Source organism: Balaenoptera physalus (assembly GCF_965194825.1).
Source record: "Balaenoptera physalus genome assembly, chromosome: 15".
Taxonomy (NCBI): Eukaryota; Metazoa; Chordata; class Mammalia; order Artiodactyla; family Balaenopteridae; genus Balaenoptera; species Balaenoptera physalus.
The window spans coordinates 57,740,529-57,760,561 of record NC_138894.1 but is presented as its reverse complement, the minus strand read 5'-3'; the positions used below and the strand labels follow the sequence as shown (position 1 = coordinate 57,760,561).

The 20,033-nt window shown below is 40.7% G+C and overlaps 1 protein-coding gene across 4 annotated transcripts in view; it reads left to right on the top strand.

The window, feature by feature from the left end:
• STON1 (stonin 1) overlaps positions 1-20,033 on the top strand; it is a 51,796-nt gene extending 31,763 nt beyond the window's left edge. For 2 of the 4 annotated variants that reach the window (XM_082427727.1, XM_082427726.1), the window contains 3 exons: positions 5,036-6,997; positions 14,275-14,477; positions 16,992-20,033. In XM_082427727.1, coding sequence (XP_082283853.1) covers positions 5,083-6,997; positions 14,275-14,477; positions 16,992-17,066 — 2,193 coding nt within the window. In that variant the 5' untranslated portion in view covers positions 5,036-5,082 and the 3' untranslated portion in view covers positions 17,067-20,033. Of the gene's footprint in view, positions 1-672; positions 847-5,035; positions 6,998-14,274; positions 14,478-16,991 lie in introns of all 4 variants that reach the window. The other 2 variants (XM_082427724.1, XM_082427725.1) reach the window with 2 other exon arrangements.

Sequence of the window (20,033 nt, the reverse complement as noted above, 5' to 3'; positions counted from 1 at the left end):
AAAAATGCCGTTGGTAATTTGATAGGGATTGCATTGAATCTGTAGATTGCTTTGGGTAGTATAGTCATTTTCACAATATTGATTCTTCCAATCCAAGAACATGGTATATCTCTCCATCTCTTGGTATCATCTTTAATTTCTTTCAACAGTGTCTTATAGTTTTCTGCATACAGGTCTTTTGTCTCCCTAGGTAGGTTTATTTCTAGGTATTTTATTCTTTTTGTTGCAATGGTAAATGGGAGTGTTTCCTTAATTTCTCTTTCAGATTTTTCATCACTAGTGTATAGGAATGCAGGAGATTTCTGTGCATTAATTTTGTATCCTGCAACTTTACCAAATTCATTGATTAGCACTAGTCGTTTTCTGGTTGCATCTTTAGGATTCTCGATGTATAGTATCATGTCATCTGCAAACAGTGACAGCTTTACTTCTTCTTTTCCGATTTGGATTCTTTTTATTTCTTTTTCTTCTCTGATTGCTGTGGCTAAAACTTCCAAAACTATGTTGAATAATAGTGGTGAGAGTGGGCAACCTTGTCTTGTTCTTGATCTTATTGGAAATGGTTTCAGTTTTTCACCATTGAGAATGATATTTCCTGTGGGTTTGTCGTATGAATCCCATCTCCTCGTGCACCCCAAAACAATGGTCTCTTGCCTCTTGCCTCGTAGGCAGGTCCAGACTTTTTCCCGGACTCCCTTCCCGCTAGCTGTGGCGCACCAGCCCCCCTCAGGCTGTGTTGATGCAGCCAACCCCAGTCCTCTCCCTGGGATCTGACCTCTGAAGCTGGAGCCTCAGCTCCCAGCCCCCACCCGCCCCGGCGGGTGAGCAGACAAGCGTCTCAGGCTGGTGAGTGCTGGTCGGCATCAATCCTCTGTGCGGGAATCTCTCTGCTTTGCCTTCTGCACCCCTGTTGCTGCGCTCTCCTCTGTGGCTCCGAAGCTTCCCCCCCGCCACCCCCCGTCTCCACTAGTGAAAGAGCTTCCTAGTGTGTGGAAACTTTTCCTCCTTCACAGCTCCCTCCCGGAGGTGCAGGTCCTGTCCCTATTCTTTTGTCTTTGTTTTTCCTTTTTTCTTTTGCCCTACCCAGGTACGTGGGGAGTTTCTTGCCTTTTGGGAAGTCTGAGGTCTTCTGCCAGTGTTCAGTAGGTGTTCTGTAGGAGTTGTTCCACATGTAGAATACATGTGGGGAGGAAGGTGATCTCCACGTCTTACTCCTCCACCATCTTGAAGGCCTTCCATCAAAAGCTTTTTCTGCATCTGTTGAGATGATCATATGGTTTATATTCTTCAGTTTGTTAATATGGTGTATCACATTGATTGATTTGCGTATATTGAAGAATCCTTGCATCCCTGGGATAAATCCCACTTGATCATGGTGTATGATAGTTTTAATGTGTTGTTGGGTTCTGTTTGCTAGTATTTTGTTGAGGATTTTTGCATCTATATTCATCAGTGACATTGGTCTGTAATTTTCTTTTTTTGTAGAATTGGTCTGTAATTTTCCTTTTTTCTTTTTTTTTTGTAGTATCTTTGTCTGGTTTTGGTATCAGGGTGATGGTGGCCTCATAGAATGAGTTTTGGAGTGTTCCTTCCTTTGCAATTTTTTGGAAGAGTTTGAGAAGGATGGGTGTTAGCTCTTCTCTAAATGTTTGATAAAATTCACCTGTGAAGCCATCTGGTCGTGGACTTTTGTTTGTTGGAAGATTTTTACTCACACTTTCAATTTCATTACTTGTGATTGGTCTGTTCATATTTTCTATTTCTTCCTGGTTCAGTCTTGGAAGGTTATACCTTTCTAAGAATTTGTCCATTTCTTCCACGTTGTGCATTTGATTGGCATAGAGCTGCTTGTAGTAGTCTCTTAGGATGCTTTGTATTTCTGCGGTGTCTGTTGTAACTTCTCCTTTTTCATTTCTAATTTTATTGATTTGAATCCTCTCCCTCTTTTTCTTGATGAGTCTGGCTAAAGGTTTATCAACTTTGTTTATCTACTCAAAGAACTAGCTTTTAGTTTTATTGATCTTTGCTACTGTTTTCTTTGTTTCTATTTCATTTATTTCTGCTCTGATCTTTATGATTTCTTTCCTTCTACTAACTTTGGGTTTTGTTTGTTCTTCTTTTTCTAGTTCCTTTAGGTGTAAGATTAGATTGTTTGAGATTTTTCTTGTGTCTTGAGGTAGGATTTATTGCTATAAACTTCCCTCTTAGAACTGCTTTTGCTGCATCCCATAGGTTTTAGATCATTGTGTTTTCGTTGTCATTTGTCTCTAGGTATTTTTTGATTTCCTCTTTGATTTCTTCAGTGATCTCTTGGTTATTTAGTAACGTATTGTTTAGCCTCTATGTGTTTGTGTTTTTTAACGTTTTTTTCCCTGTAATTGATTTCTAATCTCATAGCGTTGTGGTCGGAAAAGATGCTTGATATGATTTCAATTTTCTTAAATTTACTGAGGCTTGATTTGTGACCCAAGATGTGATCTATCCTGGAGAATGTTCCTTGTGCACTTGAGAAGAAAGTGTAATCTACTGTTTTCGGATGGAATGTCCTATAAATATCAATTAAATCTATCTGGTCTACTGTGTCTTTTAAAGCTTGTGTTTCCTTATTAATTTTCATTTTGGATGATCTGTCCATTGGTGTAAGTGAGGTGTTAAAGTCCCCCACTATTACTATAAAAAATTTCCTCTTTTATAGCTGTTAACATTTGCCTCATGTATTGAGGTGCTCCTGTGTTTGATACATATATATTTATAATTGTTATATCTTCTTGGATTGATCCCTTGATCATTATGTAGTGTTCTTGTCTCTTGTAACATTCTTTATTTTAAAGTCTATTTCATCTGACATGAGTATTACTATTCCATCTTTCTTTTGATTTTCATTTGCATGGAAAATCTTTTTACATCCCCTCACTTTCAGTCTGTATGTGTCCCTAGGTTTGAAGTGAGCCTCTTGTAGACAGCATATATATGGATCTTGTTTTTGTATCCCTTCAGCGAGACTGTGTCTTTTGGTTGGAGAATTTACTCCATTCACATTTACAGTAATTATCGATATGTATGTTCCTATTACCATTGTCTTAATGGTTTTAGATTTGTTTTTGTAGGTCCTTTTCTTCTCTTGTGTTTCCCACTTAGAGAAGTTCCTTTAGCATTTGCTGTAGAGCTGGTTTGGTGGTGCTGAATTCTCTTAGCTTTTGCTTGTCTGTAAAACTTTTGATTTCTCCATCAAGTCTGAATGAGATCCTTGCTGGGTAGAGTAATCTTGGTTGTAAGTTCTTCCTTTTCATCACTTTGAATATATCGTGCCACTCCATTCTGGCTTGTAGAGTTTCTGCTGAGAAATCAGCTGTTAACCTTTTGGGAGTTCCCTTTTATGTTATTTGTCAGTTTTCCCTTGTTGCTTTTAATAATTTTTCTTTGTCTTTAGTTTTTGTCACTTTGATTACTGTCTGTCTCAGCATGTTTCTCCTTGGGTTTATCCTGCCTGGAATTGTCTGCGCTTCCTGGACTTGGGTGACTATTTCCTTTCTCATGTTAGGGAAGTTTTTTACTATAATCTCTTCAAATATTTTCTTGGGTCCTTTCTCTCTCTCTTCACCTTCTGGGACCCCCTATAATGTGAATGTTGGTACGTTTACTGTTGTCCCAGAGGTCTCTTAGGCTGTCTTCATTTCTTTTCATTGTTTTTTCTTTATTCTGTTCCACAGCAGTGAATTCCACCATTCTGTCTTCCAGGTCACTTATCTGTTCTTTTGCCTCAGTTATTCTGCTAGTGATTGCTTCTAGTGTATTTTTCATTTCAGTTATTGTATTGTTCATCTCTGTTTGTTTGTTCTTTAATTCTTCTAGATGTTTGTTCTTTAATTCTTCTAGGTCTTTGTTAAACATTTCCTGCGTCTTCTTGATCTTTGCCTCCATTCTTTTTCTGAGGTCCTGGATCATCTTCACTATCATTATTCTGAATTCTTTTTCTGGAAGGTTGCCTATCTCCACTTCATTTAATTGCTTTTCTGGGGTTTTATCTTGTTCCTTCATTTGGTACATAGCCCTCTGCCTTTTCATTTTGTCTGTCTTTCTGTGAATGTGGTTTTTGTTCCACAGGCTGCAGGATTGTGGTTCTTCTTGCTTCTGCTGTCTGCCCTCTCTGTCTTAAGATATTTTCTAATTTCCTCTTTGGTTTCTTTTTTGACCCATTGGTTGTTGAAGAGTGTATTGCTTAATTTCCACATGCTTGTGAATTTTCCAGTTTTTTTCTGCTCTTGATTTCCAGTTTCATTCTATTGTAGTTGGAAAAGATACTTGATATGATTTCAGTCTTCTTAAATTTTTGATACTTTTTTTGTAAACTAACATGTGATTTATCCTGAAGAATGTTATGCATATGCTTGAGAAGAATGTATTCTGATGCTGTTGTGTGGAATATTTTGTATATGTCTGGTAGGTTCATTTGATCTATAGTGTTGTTCAAGTCCTCTGTTTCCTTATTGATCTTCTATCTGGATGTCCTATCCATTATTGAAATTGGGGTATTGAAATCTCCTACTAGTATTGTGTTGCTATCTTTTTCTCCCTTCAGTTTTTTAATGTTTGCTTCATATATTTGGGTGCTCTGATACTCATAATAGTTATATCTTCCTGGTGAATTGACCCTTTTTTCATTATATAATGCCCTTTTTTGTCCCTTGTGACAGTTTTTGACTTAAAGTCTATTTTGTCCTGTATTAGCATGGCTACCCCTGCTCTCTTTTGGTTTCTATTTGTATAGAATATCTTTTTCCATCTTTTCACATTCAGTCTATGTGTGTCCTTAAATCTAAAATGGGTCTCTTATAAACAGCATACGGTTAGATCTTGTTTTTTTAATCCATTCAGCCATCAAAAGTGTTACAGTTTTTAAGCATTTCTTTAAACTCAGTTAATTTATAAATCTGGATACTTTTAAATCCAAGTGTTTCTCAGAACAAATGACCTCTAGTAACTTGAATTTTTCCCCCTCATTTTATGTTCTTATTTTCTCTTTCTCCTTTAACAGAGACAACATATCTGATTCATTGGCAAGACCACAATCTGATCCCAAAGATGTGCTCCACAAACCCAGGCAATTGGGTCACATTTGATGATGACCCTGCTTTTCAGTCTTCTCAAAAGTCAAAGAATTTCCCTCTGGAGAATCAAGGCATTTGTAGGCCAAATGGACTTAAACTGAACCTTTCTGGTACTAAGGAATTTCCCAGTGGATATTCCTCCACCAGCAGTACCCCTCTCTCCTCTCCAATCATAGACTTTTATTTCAGTCCAGGACCTCCAAGTAACTCTCCTCTTTCTACACCTACCAAAGACTTCCCAGGTTTTCCTGGCATCCCCAAAGCAGGGACTCATGTGCTTTATCCTATTCCAGAATCAGCTTCAAACAGTCCATTTATACCTGGAGCAGGATCTTCCTTATTGCCTACTAAACCAACCTGTGTATCCCATGCTTCCTTACTCAGTGACCACTCATGTATACATCCAGCTCCCAAAGTGGGTCTTCCAGATGAAATGAACCCTCACCAGGCTGAAAGCTTAGGGTTCCAAAGTGATACTCCCCAGTTTCAGTATTTTCAGGAGGACTGTGCCTTTTCAAGTCCATTTTGGAAAGATGAAGGCAGTGCTTCCCAGCTCACCTTTGACCCTCCAGGAAGCAGAAAGATGGTCCCATCAAGAGACAAAGAGATGCCTATTGATCAAAAAGGCTTAAATCAATGTTCACTCAACTACATCTGTGAGAAACTTGAACATCTCCAATCAGCTGAGAACCAAGAATCATTTGGAAATTTGTCTACGCAGTATCTGTATGCTGAAGATGCTGCCTCTTCCTTTGTCCCCCACATGCTCTTCAGGAGTCAGCCAAAAGCCGGATGGTCCTTCATGTTGAGAATTCCTGAGAAGAAGAACATGATGTCTTCCCGTCAGTGGGGGCCAATTTTTCTAAAAGTCTTACCTGGAGGAATTTTGCAAATGTATTATGAGAAGGGGTTAGAAAAACCGTTTAAAGAGTTACAGCTCAATCCATACTGCAGGCTTTCTGAACCCAAAGTTGAGAACTTTAGTGTGACAGGAAAAATCCATACTGTGAAGATTGAACATGTGTCTTACACAGAAAAAAGGAAATACCATTCTAAGACAGAAGTAGTTCACGAACCAGACATAGAACAAATGCTGAAGTTGGGATCCACAGAGTACCATGACTTCCTTGACTTTCTGACCAGTGTGGAGGAGGAGCTGATGAAGCTGCCCGCTGTTTCAAAACCAAAGAAGAACTATGAGGAACAAGAAATTTTCCTTGAAATTGTGGACAACTTTTGGGGTAAAATCACTAAAGAAGAAGGAAAATTGGTTGAAAGTGCTGTGATAACTCAAATCTGTTGCCTCTGCTTTGTGAATGGGAACACAGAATGCTTTTTAACCTTGAATGACCTTGAGCTGCAGAAACGAAATGAATGCTATTTTGAAAAAGACCCAGAAAAGAAGGGGATTGATATTCTTGACTATCATTTTCATAAGTGTGTGAAAGCACAAGAATTTGAGCAATCAAGAATCATTAAGTTTGTACCTCTGGATGCCTGCCGGTTTGAGCTGATGCGTTTCAAGACTTTGTATAGCGGGGAAGATCTTCCCTTTTCCCTGAAGTCTGTAGTGGTTGTCCAGGGGGCGTATGTGGAGCTTCAGGCCTTTGTCAACATGGCCCCGTTGGTCCAGAGACCATCCTTGAGGTCCTGTGACAACATAATGATACACTTTCCTGTTCCATCACAGTGGATCAAGGCTCTCTGGACCATGAACCTCCAGAGGCAGAAGTCCCTGAAAGCCAAAATGAACCGCCGGGCGTGTCTGGGGAGTTTACATGAACCTGAATCTGAACCTGTCATACAGGTCACTGTGGGGTCAGCAAAATACGAGAGTGCCTACCGGGCCGTCGTATGGAAGATAGACCGGCTTCCTGATAAAAATTCAAGTAAATATTCAATACGCCAAGCTGATTTTCATGTGAAGTCACTTAAATGTTTTCACCTTCCTCCTTGGGTTGAAACCAGGCTGAGGCAGATGGGGTAACGTCAGTCAGCTGAGGCCATGCTTACATCGCTGGGTGGGAGATGGAACATTTAGTCAAACAGCTGGTTTATTTTGTCCCCTTATGCCTATTTCTACCAGATAAGTTTAGCCTAAAATTTTTTTAAGATATCATAAGAAATACCATTTGAGGCTAGGATTTTATTATGGATGGCGGTACCGAGGGAAAATTTCTAGTTGGACCTTTTGACATCAACCGTCAGCCTCAAATATTAAAATTATTGTTCATATAGCTTAGATTCCCTAACTGACCTTTTAAGATCTGTCATCCTTGAACATACCTGAACTTTTTTGTATTCTCAGCCAGTACCACTTCCTCCTTAGGTTTTGTTCCCTGCTTCTTGAAATAAGACTACCTTTCATTTTTACCCAGGTTAATTTCTTTTGCTGAATTGACCAATTTGACCATCTTGACAAGTTGTTTTAATTTTAATTAAGCATTAAAATTCAGTTACTTTTCTTTTATTTTGCAAAGCAAACAATGAATCTAGAAGTTTAGAACTTTGAAGAGACAGCCCTAGCACTGCATTTATTTTAAAGTAGTAAGTTAGTAGTGGGTGTAACATAATAAAGCAAAAAAGCAAAATTTGAAATTAGGGCTGCTGCCTGTTTTAGTTCAGTTATTTCTGGTAGAACGCTGGGCTGTGGAGCTAAGTTGGGGGCAGATTTGGGGCATCTGAGTTGATGCATTCATCATTTAGGCAAACCTTTATTGAGCACTTACTGTATTCCAAGTGCCATATCAAGTGCTGGGGCTAAAGAGAAGTAAGATTGATCCCTGTTTCCAAATAGCTCATAGCTGGTCTAATCCTTCAGGAGAATTTAATTACATCCTAGGGCCCTCCATGCTATGGACTGCAGAGGAAGCATTTTTATTCAGGGTGGACCTACAGCAGTGTTTCTCAAAACTGGCCGTCAGAATAGCCTGAGAACTTTTAAATAACCTTGATGTTCAAGCTCTACTCTATGCCAATTAAATCAGAATCTCTGGGGGAGGGCCCCAGGCGCCCGTATGTTTTGAGAGCTCCCCAGGTGAACCTAACGTATGACCCAGGTTGAGGGAAACTGCTCTGCAGGTCTCGTGATGTTTTGGGGCAGGAAGAGCTAGCCCCAGACTACAGTGGACCTAAGGGACAGCATGTCACCTTGTCTGTGCCCTGCAATTTTCTGGCTTAACATCTGTCGACTGATTGTATCTTGAGCTACAGACAGGGCCCAGCAGGTGAGAGACACAGCTGGCAGCTGAGGAGTCCTAGGCCCCTGTGCTGAAGGGAAGCCCCCATTCAGTAGCCTTTCCTGACACTCCCTGCTTTTCTCCATTCATGCCAAATTCCCCTCCACAGTGTTCTCCTGACTCACGGTAGTTGGTGGTTACCTTCTAGTTCCAAGGAATAGCCAGGAGAGCCCAGGCCCAGGGCGGGGAGAGGCAGTGATAGGATAGCGTGGTCACAGGCGTGACCTTTAATGGCACCTCTTGGTCAACTCCAGCATGATGGGAATATCTTCCAGGATATCATCCACAGCGGTAATGCTTCCTGCCTTCTTGATAACGTTGCTGGAGGAGCAAGTTCAAACCATTCTCAGATTATCTCCCCCCAGGGAAACAGATTTTGAGGTTTTGAGTGTGTGGTTCCAAGGGATCTATTCTCAAAGTTATTTGTGCTACTTTTAGGTGAGAGACGTTATAAAAATCAGAATATCGTTGCCTTTTATTTTGCTGAACACAAAGGGAAAGGGGGAGGCAGGCTGGAACGCGAACTGTAACCTCCTTGGTCCCCAGATGTCCTCTGAGGTCTGGGTGATAACCTGACTCCTGTTGTTCTGGGCCCAGAACAAAAGGTCAGGTGCACCTTCTGCATGGATTTGCAGCAATGCTTATGCCTCTGAGAGAGGAGCACAGAGGGCTCAGCCTGCTGGCTTGTCCAGCTGGGGTCAGACGGGCAGGGGGACAGGTTCACAAGGAGCCCACTCCAGCTGCTCTACCTCGGAGCAGGCACTCCAGCTAGACCCTCTGGGGCAACGACACTTTTTTTTTTAATTTTCAAACTGAGAACCCATACCAATCCTTCTTTTCTAATTTTGGAAGGAGAACAACATACAAAGCTTCTTGTGAAAATGATCCTGTTCATAACAGTGCATTTTCTCAGAATTAATGGTAGAGTTAATTGATTCAGTCAACAAGAATTTAGTAAGAGGGCTCACTCATTCACACGTCCATTTCACAAACACCCACTGAATTTCCTCTAGGTACAGGCTCCGCGCTGGGTGCTTGGGGGATACAGATGCAAACATGATCCCTGCTGTCTGGAAACATAAATCTAGTAGGCGAGGCAGACGCGGAAGCAACTATCCAAATGAGCTGTGGAAATCTGCTCTCTCCTATTCTGGAACGTGTACAGACGTTATCTAATAGGGGTCCCAGAGAAAGGAGTCCTCAACTGCAGGGGGCAGTAGGGAAGGCTCTGCTGGAGAGGTGATGCTTCAGCTTGGCCTGTGAGAATCAGTGGGACTCCATCAAGGATAGAAACAGCAGAAACACAGGTGTGTCAATGGGGGATCTTACCTGAGTTATGGGACCGAGGGGATAGTTGGAGAAGAAACCAGCCTGCCAAGAGGGTCGTGAGCCATGCTGTGGGGTGTGGAGTTTGTCAGCAGGGCCTCTGGAATGTTTTCAGGCATGACCGTGACAGAATCCTACCTTGTTTTAGAAAGTCAGGCGTACGTTGCAGAGGAAAGATTCAGGAGTAGATTATAGTACAGGGAGGCTGGTAGGAGGGGAGAGAGGCTGAGCAAGGTGGAGGGCAGTGGGAGCACTGAGACAGAGGTGAGCGGTGGGTGAGCGAATTCAGAAGAGGTGACCCCGAGGCAGTGACAGATGGTCTGTGGGCCTGGGGGAAAGGGAGGGGCTGGGAGCAGGTCCGGGTGGGCGATGGTGCCATTAGCTGAGATAGCCTGTCCTCACTCCTTTTAAAATCTGTTTCCCAGTCCTGGCTGCATGTTAGAGTCATTAAAATCGTTAGAGCTTTAATATTTAAAATACCCATATTTAGGCCTCATCCCTACCAATCAGACTCCGGGGGTGAGGCCCAGCTATTGGTGCTTGTAAGAGGCTCTCCCATGCAGCTGGCCTCGTACCTCTCCTGGGAGGCCTGTCATGGCTGCCTAGGCATCATTCCTCCCTGCTCCGTGTATCCCTGTGTCTTCTAGAGCCCTGTTATTGCCCTCGCATCCATATCTACCAACAGTTGAGCTCACTGAGAGCAATTCGAAGAGTGTGCATTCCCAGAGAGGCTGGCTGGACTTGGTCTTGGCCTCTGGGAATTCTTGTGGAAGACTGTCATAGCACCAGGCTCACACAGAATGACATTTTACAAGCATTCCAGACAATTACATGGTGAGAATTCACTGACCAAATTCTTTGGGATCAAAGCTGCTTTGTTCAAATCAGGTCTGTGCACCAAGAGGAGGCCCGGGAAAAGGCAGTGAGGCTGTGTCTGGAGTCGGGGGTGGGCAGGGGGAAGCTCTGAGCCAGGCTGGGGCCCAGACACTTCTGGGATCACGTGGCCCCGTCACCGAGGCTTCTCCACGATAGGGGTGGGGGGAGGATAATGCAGAGTAAGAGGCTGCCTGGCATTTTGCTTCTTGAGAAAAAGCATAGAAAGAGTAAGGTTGGGGCAGAGCGGAAATCTTTATCCTAAGGCAGTGCTTCTCAAACTTTTGTGTGCATATGAATCACCTTGTTAAAATATGGACTCTGAATCAGCAGGTGGGGCTCCCCCGTACTGTGTCACCCACACGTGCTCCGGTTATGCCAGCGCGGCTGGCCACGGACCTCACGTAGAGGAGCAAGGACTTAGAGTATCTCAATGTTTCTATATGATTTTAAAATCACGGGTATTTAGAGAACAGAAGATTTTAAAAGAGGGTCTTTAACACGTTACCCTTTCAAGCTAGTTTCTGAAAAACTTTTTAGAACTAGTTTAGAAAAAAAATTTTTAAAAAAAAGGAAACTAAAAAAATATATGAAGTATATATACTAATTAAAAAAAATTTTTTATGCCCCTTTCCTGGGGATTTGTGAGATTGGAATTGAATTTTCCTATTGGTGAAATAACTTACATGTGATTTCAGGGGAGGTGGGAAGGGATGCTGGCTCCTTAAATGTCTCTTCTACCAGCAAGTCAATGCTTAAAATTCCTTTAACAGTGGGTGAGCCTTTCGTTTTACAACAAAGGTTGGCCCCAGATAGTTCATTCAGGCTAAGGTGTGAATGACAACAGAGGACAGTTTCTTGTGCACAGATTTTGCTGGGGGTGGGAAAGAGGAGGAGGAGGAGGAGGGGAGGGAGGAGGAGGAAGATGAGGAGGGGGGAGGAGGAGGAAGAGAAGGTGGTGGAAAAGGAAGGGGAGGGAGAGAGGAAAAGGGAGGAAGGAGAGGGAGAAGAGAATGAGGCCGTTTGAAAACACCGATTAGCCATAGAGGGTACATATGGTAGCGTAGAATTAGAAAGAGAAGTGAGCATGGTGGAGGGTCAATTAACAAATGTATCTATCTCCACTTTCCCAATTTTACCAATTTTTAAATATGACTCGCCTTTACTTTTTTCTTTGCTCTCTCTTCAGCACATTGGTTGTTCTCTCCTCCTCCACTACTTGTGTCATCCTTCTACCATTCATTCCCTCCAGCTCTCACCAATTCAGTTTCAGATGTGAAATACTTTGGTGCAAGAGGGACCCGGTGTCTACTAGACCTAAGTAGATTTCGTGATTGCATTCCTGGTCCTTAGAAAGTGATGAGGGACTAATTACCGAAGCCTGAGAGTGCCCCCTGGTGGTCAGTACTGAGATAAAGAACATGATTTTCCTCTATCTTTTATTCATTCACTTGTAAATTCCACAAATATCCTTTGAGCCCCAAATGTGCCAGGCTTGTGCTAAGGACGGACATGATACTTCTCTTCATGGATATCAAAGTCCAAAGGGAGTGTGAGTTATTGAACATTGTAGAGTATTTAGAGTTTTAAAAGCCAGGAAAAATATGCCAGAAAACTTGAAAGGAAAAACGTTCTTCTTTTACCAGTTTTTTAGAAAAGTGGGTAGAAAGGTTTTGTTTCTAAACCTATTTTCGGAGTACTAGATCTTCAGCTTGGGTGATTTTCATTGCAAAAGTTCCAAAAGAGTTTTTCTTTAAAATGTGAATATCAATATTCACATCTAATATCAATTAGATCATCTGCAATATCATTTTCACCTCTAAAAGTGTAGAATTCATGGTGCTTTCATTAGCAAAATTATGGTAATTAAATAACAATACTGAATTTATAATTGAATAGCACTGTGCACTTCTATCTATACCACTACAGTATACCATGTCCCTAGAGCTCTTACGTGTGCCAACTAGCTTGTTTAATCCTCACAGCAATCCCATAAGGTTTGTGTTGTTACCATCATTATCACCCCCGTTTTCAGATGGGGAAACTGAGGCTCAGAGAGATCAAATAACTTGCCAAGGGTCACCCACCTTTTAAGTAGCAGAGCTGGGATCTGACCCCGGGCCATCTGAGTCCAGTGTTTATGTGCTTAACCACTATGCCATAAAGGACTGAAGAGTGCCTGAATTAAGTTTAAATAAACTTAGGTATCCTGCAGACAGAAGGCCAGAAAGGCTAATGGATTGTGGAATCTCCCCTGGCTTTGTGTGTGTGTGAATAAAGTTATCACTTGCCTGCAGTGATCTGGGTAGCTTAGAGCACCTCTGAGGCCGCTGTTGTCCTCCCCTACAAGTGAGAGGAAACGCTAATGAGCATCTGTTGGTTAATTGATGGATGAGTTCTCAAGTCCTTTTACAGCCTTAGAATTCTATTAGTCTCTCTACAAGAAACAGGTTGTAAGGAATGAAAGGCAATTTATCTTTTAAGAATTAAGTGAAATCCTTTAAACTCTTGTTTTTGTGCCTAAAGCTATATTCTGATGGAAATGTTCTTTCTTGAGTCGTGTCAGTGGTGTAGTAATTTAATCTGGCTTTTGAAATTATTGTCATCTCATACATTTAATTTAAGTAAAGATAGCTGCATGGGATATGTAGATGCTGTGGACTAAGGCAACAGAATCATGGAACATTTATAGAGTTACTACAGTGATTACATTGAAAATATTTTTTACTGCATTGTAACACACACACATAAACACACACACACAGTACCTGACCCCTCTTAAAGCTTTTGTGTATATCTGATATCCCTAGGTCTGGCACAGAGCCTGGCTTGGCATAGAGTAGATGCTCAATATATGGCAAAGTGAAGTGAAAATAGATATTTCATTGAAACATTGAAAGTCATTATGCCCATATTTACACGGTACATTTGTTCCAGTCAGAGCTTTAAGGAGGGTGAGTGGCAATCAGTGTACTCAAAAATAATCCATTCTACTAAAAAAAGAATTCTTGGCCTAGAATATTTTCTGAAATGTAAAAAAATTCATTAAGTTTAACTTTTAAAAAAAATCATACTTCTTTATAATGTGACCTAATTTAGGCTGAAATTTACCTTTGCATTATCTATCAATAAATAGAGTGGTAAGAAAATGAATAAATTAAGAATTATTGTAAGATCTTATTCAGTCTACTTAAGAGAAAGTTTTCTTTCTTTACAGATCTTATGCACATTATAGCCAAATAATGATGCTTAATATAAATATTACTCACCTTTTAATTTAAAAAACTTAGCATACTTTTATTATTCTGAATTAGAATCACCCAATAGAAGGCACTCACATATGAACTTGATATAATTCTAAATTTTTCTGATCGCTGTATTGTTGGTCATTGTTTTATTTGAATAATTAAATGAAATATTAAACTTTCTTTTTAAAAAAAGCAACAGCATACTTCTCATTGAAAACATTTTGGGAGTTAACATATATAACTATATAATGATAAAGTTGTACTTTATTTTAAAGCCAGTACTTAAAAAATGCAGGTAGACGTCCCTCCTGTTAGTGCAAAATTGTGAATTTTTATGGTATGTCGTTTAATGGAATTCACACAACCATAGTGCTAATGGAAATGCTTATTAAAGAGAGGGATGCATGTCTCTTATGCTCAAGAGAAATGTTCAGTGGCCATTGAAATACTTTGACTGACCATTTGATTTTTTTCTTCAAGGTCCTGATCATCCCCATTGTTTGTCATACAAACTAGAACTTGGATCAGACCAAGAAATTCCCTCTGATTGGTATCCATTTGCTACTGTTCAGTTTGGGATTCTTGACACCTGTGCCTCAAGGACAGAGGTCAGGTCTCTGGGGGTGGAGAGTGATGTCCAGCCACAGAAACATGTTCATCAGCGAGCCTGCTACAACATCCAGGTACATCCCGAAGCCCTGGAGTTCAACTTGGGGCTTCCGAAGCTTTGACCTGATTTGGCTTTAGATATTTGCTTTGCCCTCTTAAGTGACTGTGTGTGTGTATGTGTGTATTTGACCTAGAAAAGAGTGATGGTCACCAGTGAGCCTAATTCTTCCCCTCAGTTCTAGAGAACATTGGGAGCCTGAGGACACAGTGCTGTGTACTTAGCTCTCAATGAAAAACGGGGCATTAAAAATAAGTTCACATTTCAGAAGCATATTTATAATAAAGATTTTGTTAGAACAGCATTTCCCAAGATGTGTTCTATGGAACATATGTCCCATATAATGATCCAAGAAAAAAATAAGTTGGGGAACGTCGTACACTAAATTAATGTTGAACAAAGGCTCTGAGAAGTTCTGCAATAAAGAAACGTGTTAAACTTAACTCAGTTTCTCACAACTCATCAATTATGGAATCTTGTCTCCTGTAAAACACCTATCAATATCTTCTGGAATAGTATTCTGTGGAGCACTCGTTGGGAAATACTGAGTTACTCTATCACCACAATTTTAAACTTTCACCATCAGCTCATCTACATTCTTGCGCCAGATGAATTAAAGAGTGACATACACTTGCACAAGTTTGTTCCTAAACTTGCTTTTCCTTCTCATCTTCAGACTTAGATATAGAGATAACCTCTGCCACACGTTTCCAATAGTATCTTTTTTTTTTAAATTAATTAATTTTTGGCTGCGTTGGGTCTTCGTTGCTGTGCGCTGGCTTTCTCGAGTTGCGGCGAGCGGGGGCTACTCTTCGTTGCAGTGCGCAGGCTTCTCACTGCGGTGGCTTCTCTTGTTGCGGAGCATGGCCTCTAGGCCCGCAGGCTCAGTAGTTGTGGCTCACGGGCTCTAGAGCGCAGGCTCAGTAGTTGTGGCGCACGGGCTTAGTTGCTCCGTGGCATGTGGGATCTTCCCGGACCAGGGTTCAAACCCATGTCCCCCTGCATGGGCAGGCAGATTCTTAACCACTGCGCCACAAGGGAAGTCCCCCATAGTATCTTGAAATGGTGTGATTATATAAGACATCATTAGCACCAACTGGTGGTTCTATAATATAGTAACCAAGTCTGGATTTTTCTTTATTTTGGACTATCTGTTCAGAAGCCTGTATGTTTGGGTCCAGTGATTTTTATTCTGTTGGTAAAATGAATGATGAGTGGGTGCTGTTCTGTGCAGCCCCTTCAGGACTGAAGGACTTATTCCCTCGGCAGCTGGGAATTGCCCTGGATGAAGAAGGATACCATGCTCCAGGTCACGCCCCCTTCCTGGGGCAGCCTGTGTCCAGTAACTGGTGGATCAGGGGTCTAAAGACCCTTTTACCTCAAGTTGGAATAACCCTGCAGGGCCTTGCTAGCTTCAGCCCTCCCTGGGGATGGGCTGAAGCCTTTACTGTGACTGCTTTGTGGCCCGACCTCTCCCTCTTCCTGTTCTGCCCCCTCCCCTCCTCGTCAGGTGTCCACCCCAGCAGCCCTCCCCAGTAAACTTCCTGCACACCAGTCTCCATCTCAGCATCTGCTTCTTGGGGACCCTGACCTGTAACACTAGGCATCTAAGTATTATGTGTGACCGAAATGTGTGTCAGGTGCACATGGAGATGTCATTTATACCGTTTGCTGTTCAGGGGATGTGCCAGTTTCACATAGTTGTAGAGGACCGCTCAAAATTATATACCAAAGTCTCTTTAGCTTTAATAGCACTGGTGGCAGTCAGTTTCAAAATGTTATCTTCCATTTAATAAGTATTTATTGAGCAATTTCAAAGTGCCAGCTGCTGCTGTAGATGCTGGGAACACAAAGGTGAACAAAAGACAACTCCCTGTCCTCATAAAGCCTACCTTCTAGTGGTGGAACAAAAAATAATTAGTAAACAAGCAAATAACGTAATTTTAAGTAGTGACAGATTCTAAGAAGAGAGTAAAAGAGGGTCACAGGATAGAGAGGGATGGAGGGCTTCCTTATCTAGTGTGGTCCTGGAGGGCCTCTGTGAGGAGGTACCGTTTGAGGTGAGATGAAAAAGATGAGGGACAGGCAGATGGTTTGGCCCAACTGTTTACTGTTGTAAACTAGTTTTAGTTAGAGAGATGATTTTGGGTGTGCTCTAAATGTCAGGTGGGCCAGATGCTGGATATATGATACTCGGGGGCATCTTTGATCACATGTCTAGCCAGATTGGTAAATGTCTTATCAGTATATGTAGTCTGTATACATTTTATAAAACCTGTGTCTGACTTAGAAGAAAGTTTGTCCTCTTCAAGATGTGACCCTAGAGGGGAAGGATTTGGGAGACTCTGTTGTCCCAAAGGAGAGCAGTGTGCTTCACTTGGGAACGGACATGACAGGGCAGATGGGCTGTGTTTGTGTCCAGAGGATGTGGTGGCTGCAGTCCTTGCCTCATTTGCAAACGAGGACTGAAGCGATGTTAACGCTGTGTTGCATTTGTTAACGCTGCCCCTGTTTTGCTTTTGCGTGACAGGTTGAAATAGAAAAGAAGTGGATTAAAATCGATGGAGAAGACCCAGATAAAGCTGGTGACTGCGTAACTCAGTAGGAGTAGCAAGAGGCAGTGATGACGACCCACTTTCCAAATACGGAATTCACAGAAACCACGCCAAGTTCTGCTACTGCAGAGTGGAAATGACAGGTCCAGTGGTTACGTTTAGAGAAGTTTAGACCTGCAACCGAACCGTCTGTACTTTATGCTTTTGATATGTTTGTGCCCTGGGGCTGTGATCTAAACTGTGTCTATAATTTTCATGATGTTTTTGTTTCCTAGTGAAACTCAAAGGCGCTGTTATAGTGACCTGACAGCCACTTGGCCAAAGCATTTTTGATTTTTGATTACTTGGTGGCTGATTGTTTTGCCCTCTGGGTTACCTGGGGCCATATTTATTATCCTCCAGCCCCTACCTCTTCTTATTGAGCTAGCACTAGTACTAGAGGATGAGGCAATCAAAGGAGACATAAACCAAATTACTTAATTTTCCCTCTTGCTCTTCTCTGAAACGTGGCTAGTTGTAGGATGATGTTGAAACCACAGGCTAACATGGAGATGTGGGACTGTCTCTGACTCTGAATTATTTATCTTCCTGTCCTATTACCACACTGGTGAGTAACCATCAGCTGTATTTGGTACCTGTCTTTCACCCACGGTATCATCATTTTCAAAATACATTTGTATTCTGGTGTGTGCTGCAAAGAAGCTAGTTCTGTTGATATACATATTTTAGTACAAGTCACTAAGACATATTGCCCTTTGCTTGGAGAGATTCCTTTCAAAATGGAATCCCAGTATTATTGGACACTAGTTAAAATATTTATGTATGTTAAAAATGAATTTTTAAAGTTCATGAATATTGTTTCCCAGAAGTGCAGACTCTAAGAATGTATTTTGATAAAGTATTTTTTTTTGTAATTAACACAAGCTTCTCTTGAGTAGAAGTCTAAATCATATTACGATTATTTTATGTTAGTTCTGCTATCATGCTATTTATGCTAATTCTGCTTAATTTAGAGTAATTTTCTTTAAAAGATGAGCAAAGTGAAAGACACTAGATTATTTTATCTACGTTTCTAAGAAGTGATATTTCTATTCTTCAAAGTCAGGTAAATGTTTGTTTTTTAATGAAAAGCCAATGGCATTAGCAGTTATAATTCTGTTTATAATTTCCTTTCAGTGTTTACAGTGAAAGGTCAGATTTTTAAATTTAGGAAATCTATATTCTAGGTATTTTTTTAGTCAGAAAAACATGTGGAAAAAACATGTGGTATTAATGTACCTTCAATTTATGTTGATCCTTAAATATGATTAGGAGGTATTTTTCTTTATTTACTAGATTTGTTTTGAGTCAAAACTGATATAATAGTGTTCTTCCAAACAACATTATTTGTTGGCCCACAGAGTTTGTCTCATACATTTTATTTAATGTTACATCACATTCATTTTAATCTGTTAAAAATGCAGATTAAAACAAACATTTATGATCTGCATCAATCAGCAGATTTAATGCTTTTCATTATTTTACTGTAAAGGCAAAGAACGCAAAAGTTGACTGTTAAAATGAATTGGTATTGCTCTCTTTAACTTCAGCTGATGTATTGCTCATAATATCATATGCTTGAGACTCACTGTTGATGTACAGGAGGGCAAATCTATGTGCGCGTCTTTAAAAAAAATTCCAGCATCCTGCCTCATCGTCTGGTGTGGCACATTCTGGAGTGACTTCAATCTGCTCAGAACAAATATGGAGGCGGGCCGAACCTGATGCAGCTCCATGATACCAGGGACGGTAGCTGGGTTAATTACTGCTGGTCCTTTCAGATCTGTTTTATGGCATCCTGCCCATAAAGAACTCAGAGTCTGATTCAGATGAACTTGATGAATATTTACACCTCAAAGTAATTTCAGCCCAGGGTTCAATTAATCACCCCTTAGGCTTCACAGGTTGCCAGTATGTGTGGGTACCTCACTGCTGGGGTCATTTATTCACCAGCCCTCCAGCCTTCAGGAACATCTCAAGATTCAGTGCTGGAAATGTAACAAAAGGCTGACTGAAGCCCAAGTGAGTTTCTGCAGCAATGCAAAGGTTGATGGCAGGAACAGCGGGGTGCTGCAGCATAATTGTTCATTTGCACATCTATTAGGATCCTTAAATATTCATTACTTAACGTTAAATTAACATTCTGTGTCAGGTGGAGAGGCTTTTTAATACAATTCTTCTGACCTCAGAAATGGCAGAAGGTCAAATGTGATCCTGATGCTCTAAGTGAAAAATCAGGTAGGGTCCACTTAGACTTACAAATTAAGAAGTAGAATATCCTTTGCCAGAAAGTAAATGATGATCTTCAAAACAACAACAATAAAAACTCCTGCTTTTAAGGTAGGGAATGGAGGAAGGAAGTGACTGAAGGAGGAACTACTCCTTTCTAGCATTTTAATTTAGGTAATTTAGATCAATGCTTAATGAGTTTGACCCCCTTGGGGGTCGTTTGTTTAATTGACACAATGGCAGACTTCCAAGGAGTTGGCCAGTTTGGGATGAATTGTTCTGCTCTAATTGGTTTGGTCTGGTTGCCTTACCAGTCAAAGGATCCTATTAACTGCATAAATGAATTCATGGCTTGATGGTTACCTGATCAATTTACAGATCTGAATTTAAGGACATTTTCTTTTTTTATGGGGATAGAAATAGTGTATCCATTTAAAAAAGTATGGAAAAAAACCCTTCCTAGCATGAATAAAGGCTGGCATTTTTTGACCTGATTTATATATTAAACAGTTCTAGGGTTTTAGTTCCCTTCATTCTGGGTCTGTGCTTTTGATATAGCCCTTTTTCTCTTATAAATTAGGTCAGAAGGCCTTCCTTAATAATGACTAAGTATTATTATATCTTATTCAAAATATGATTTTATGTCATCAATACAAATATAAAACAGATTGAGCCTTAATAATCATGTAACGAAGTATTTTGTAGATTGCATATTGATTTTTTAAAATTAAAGATGTATTTCAAATGAT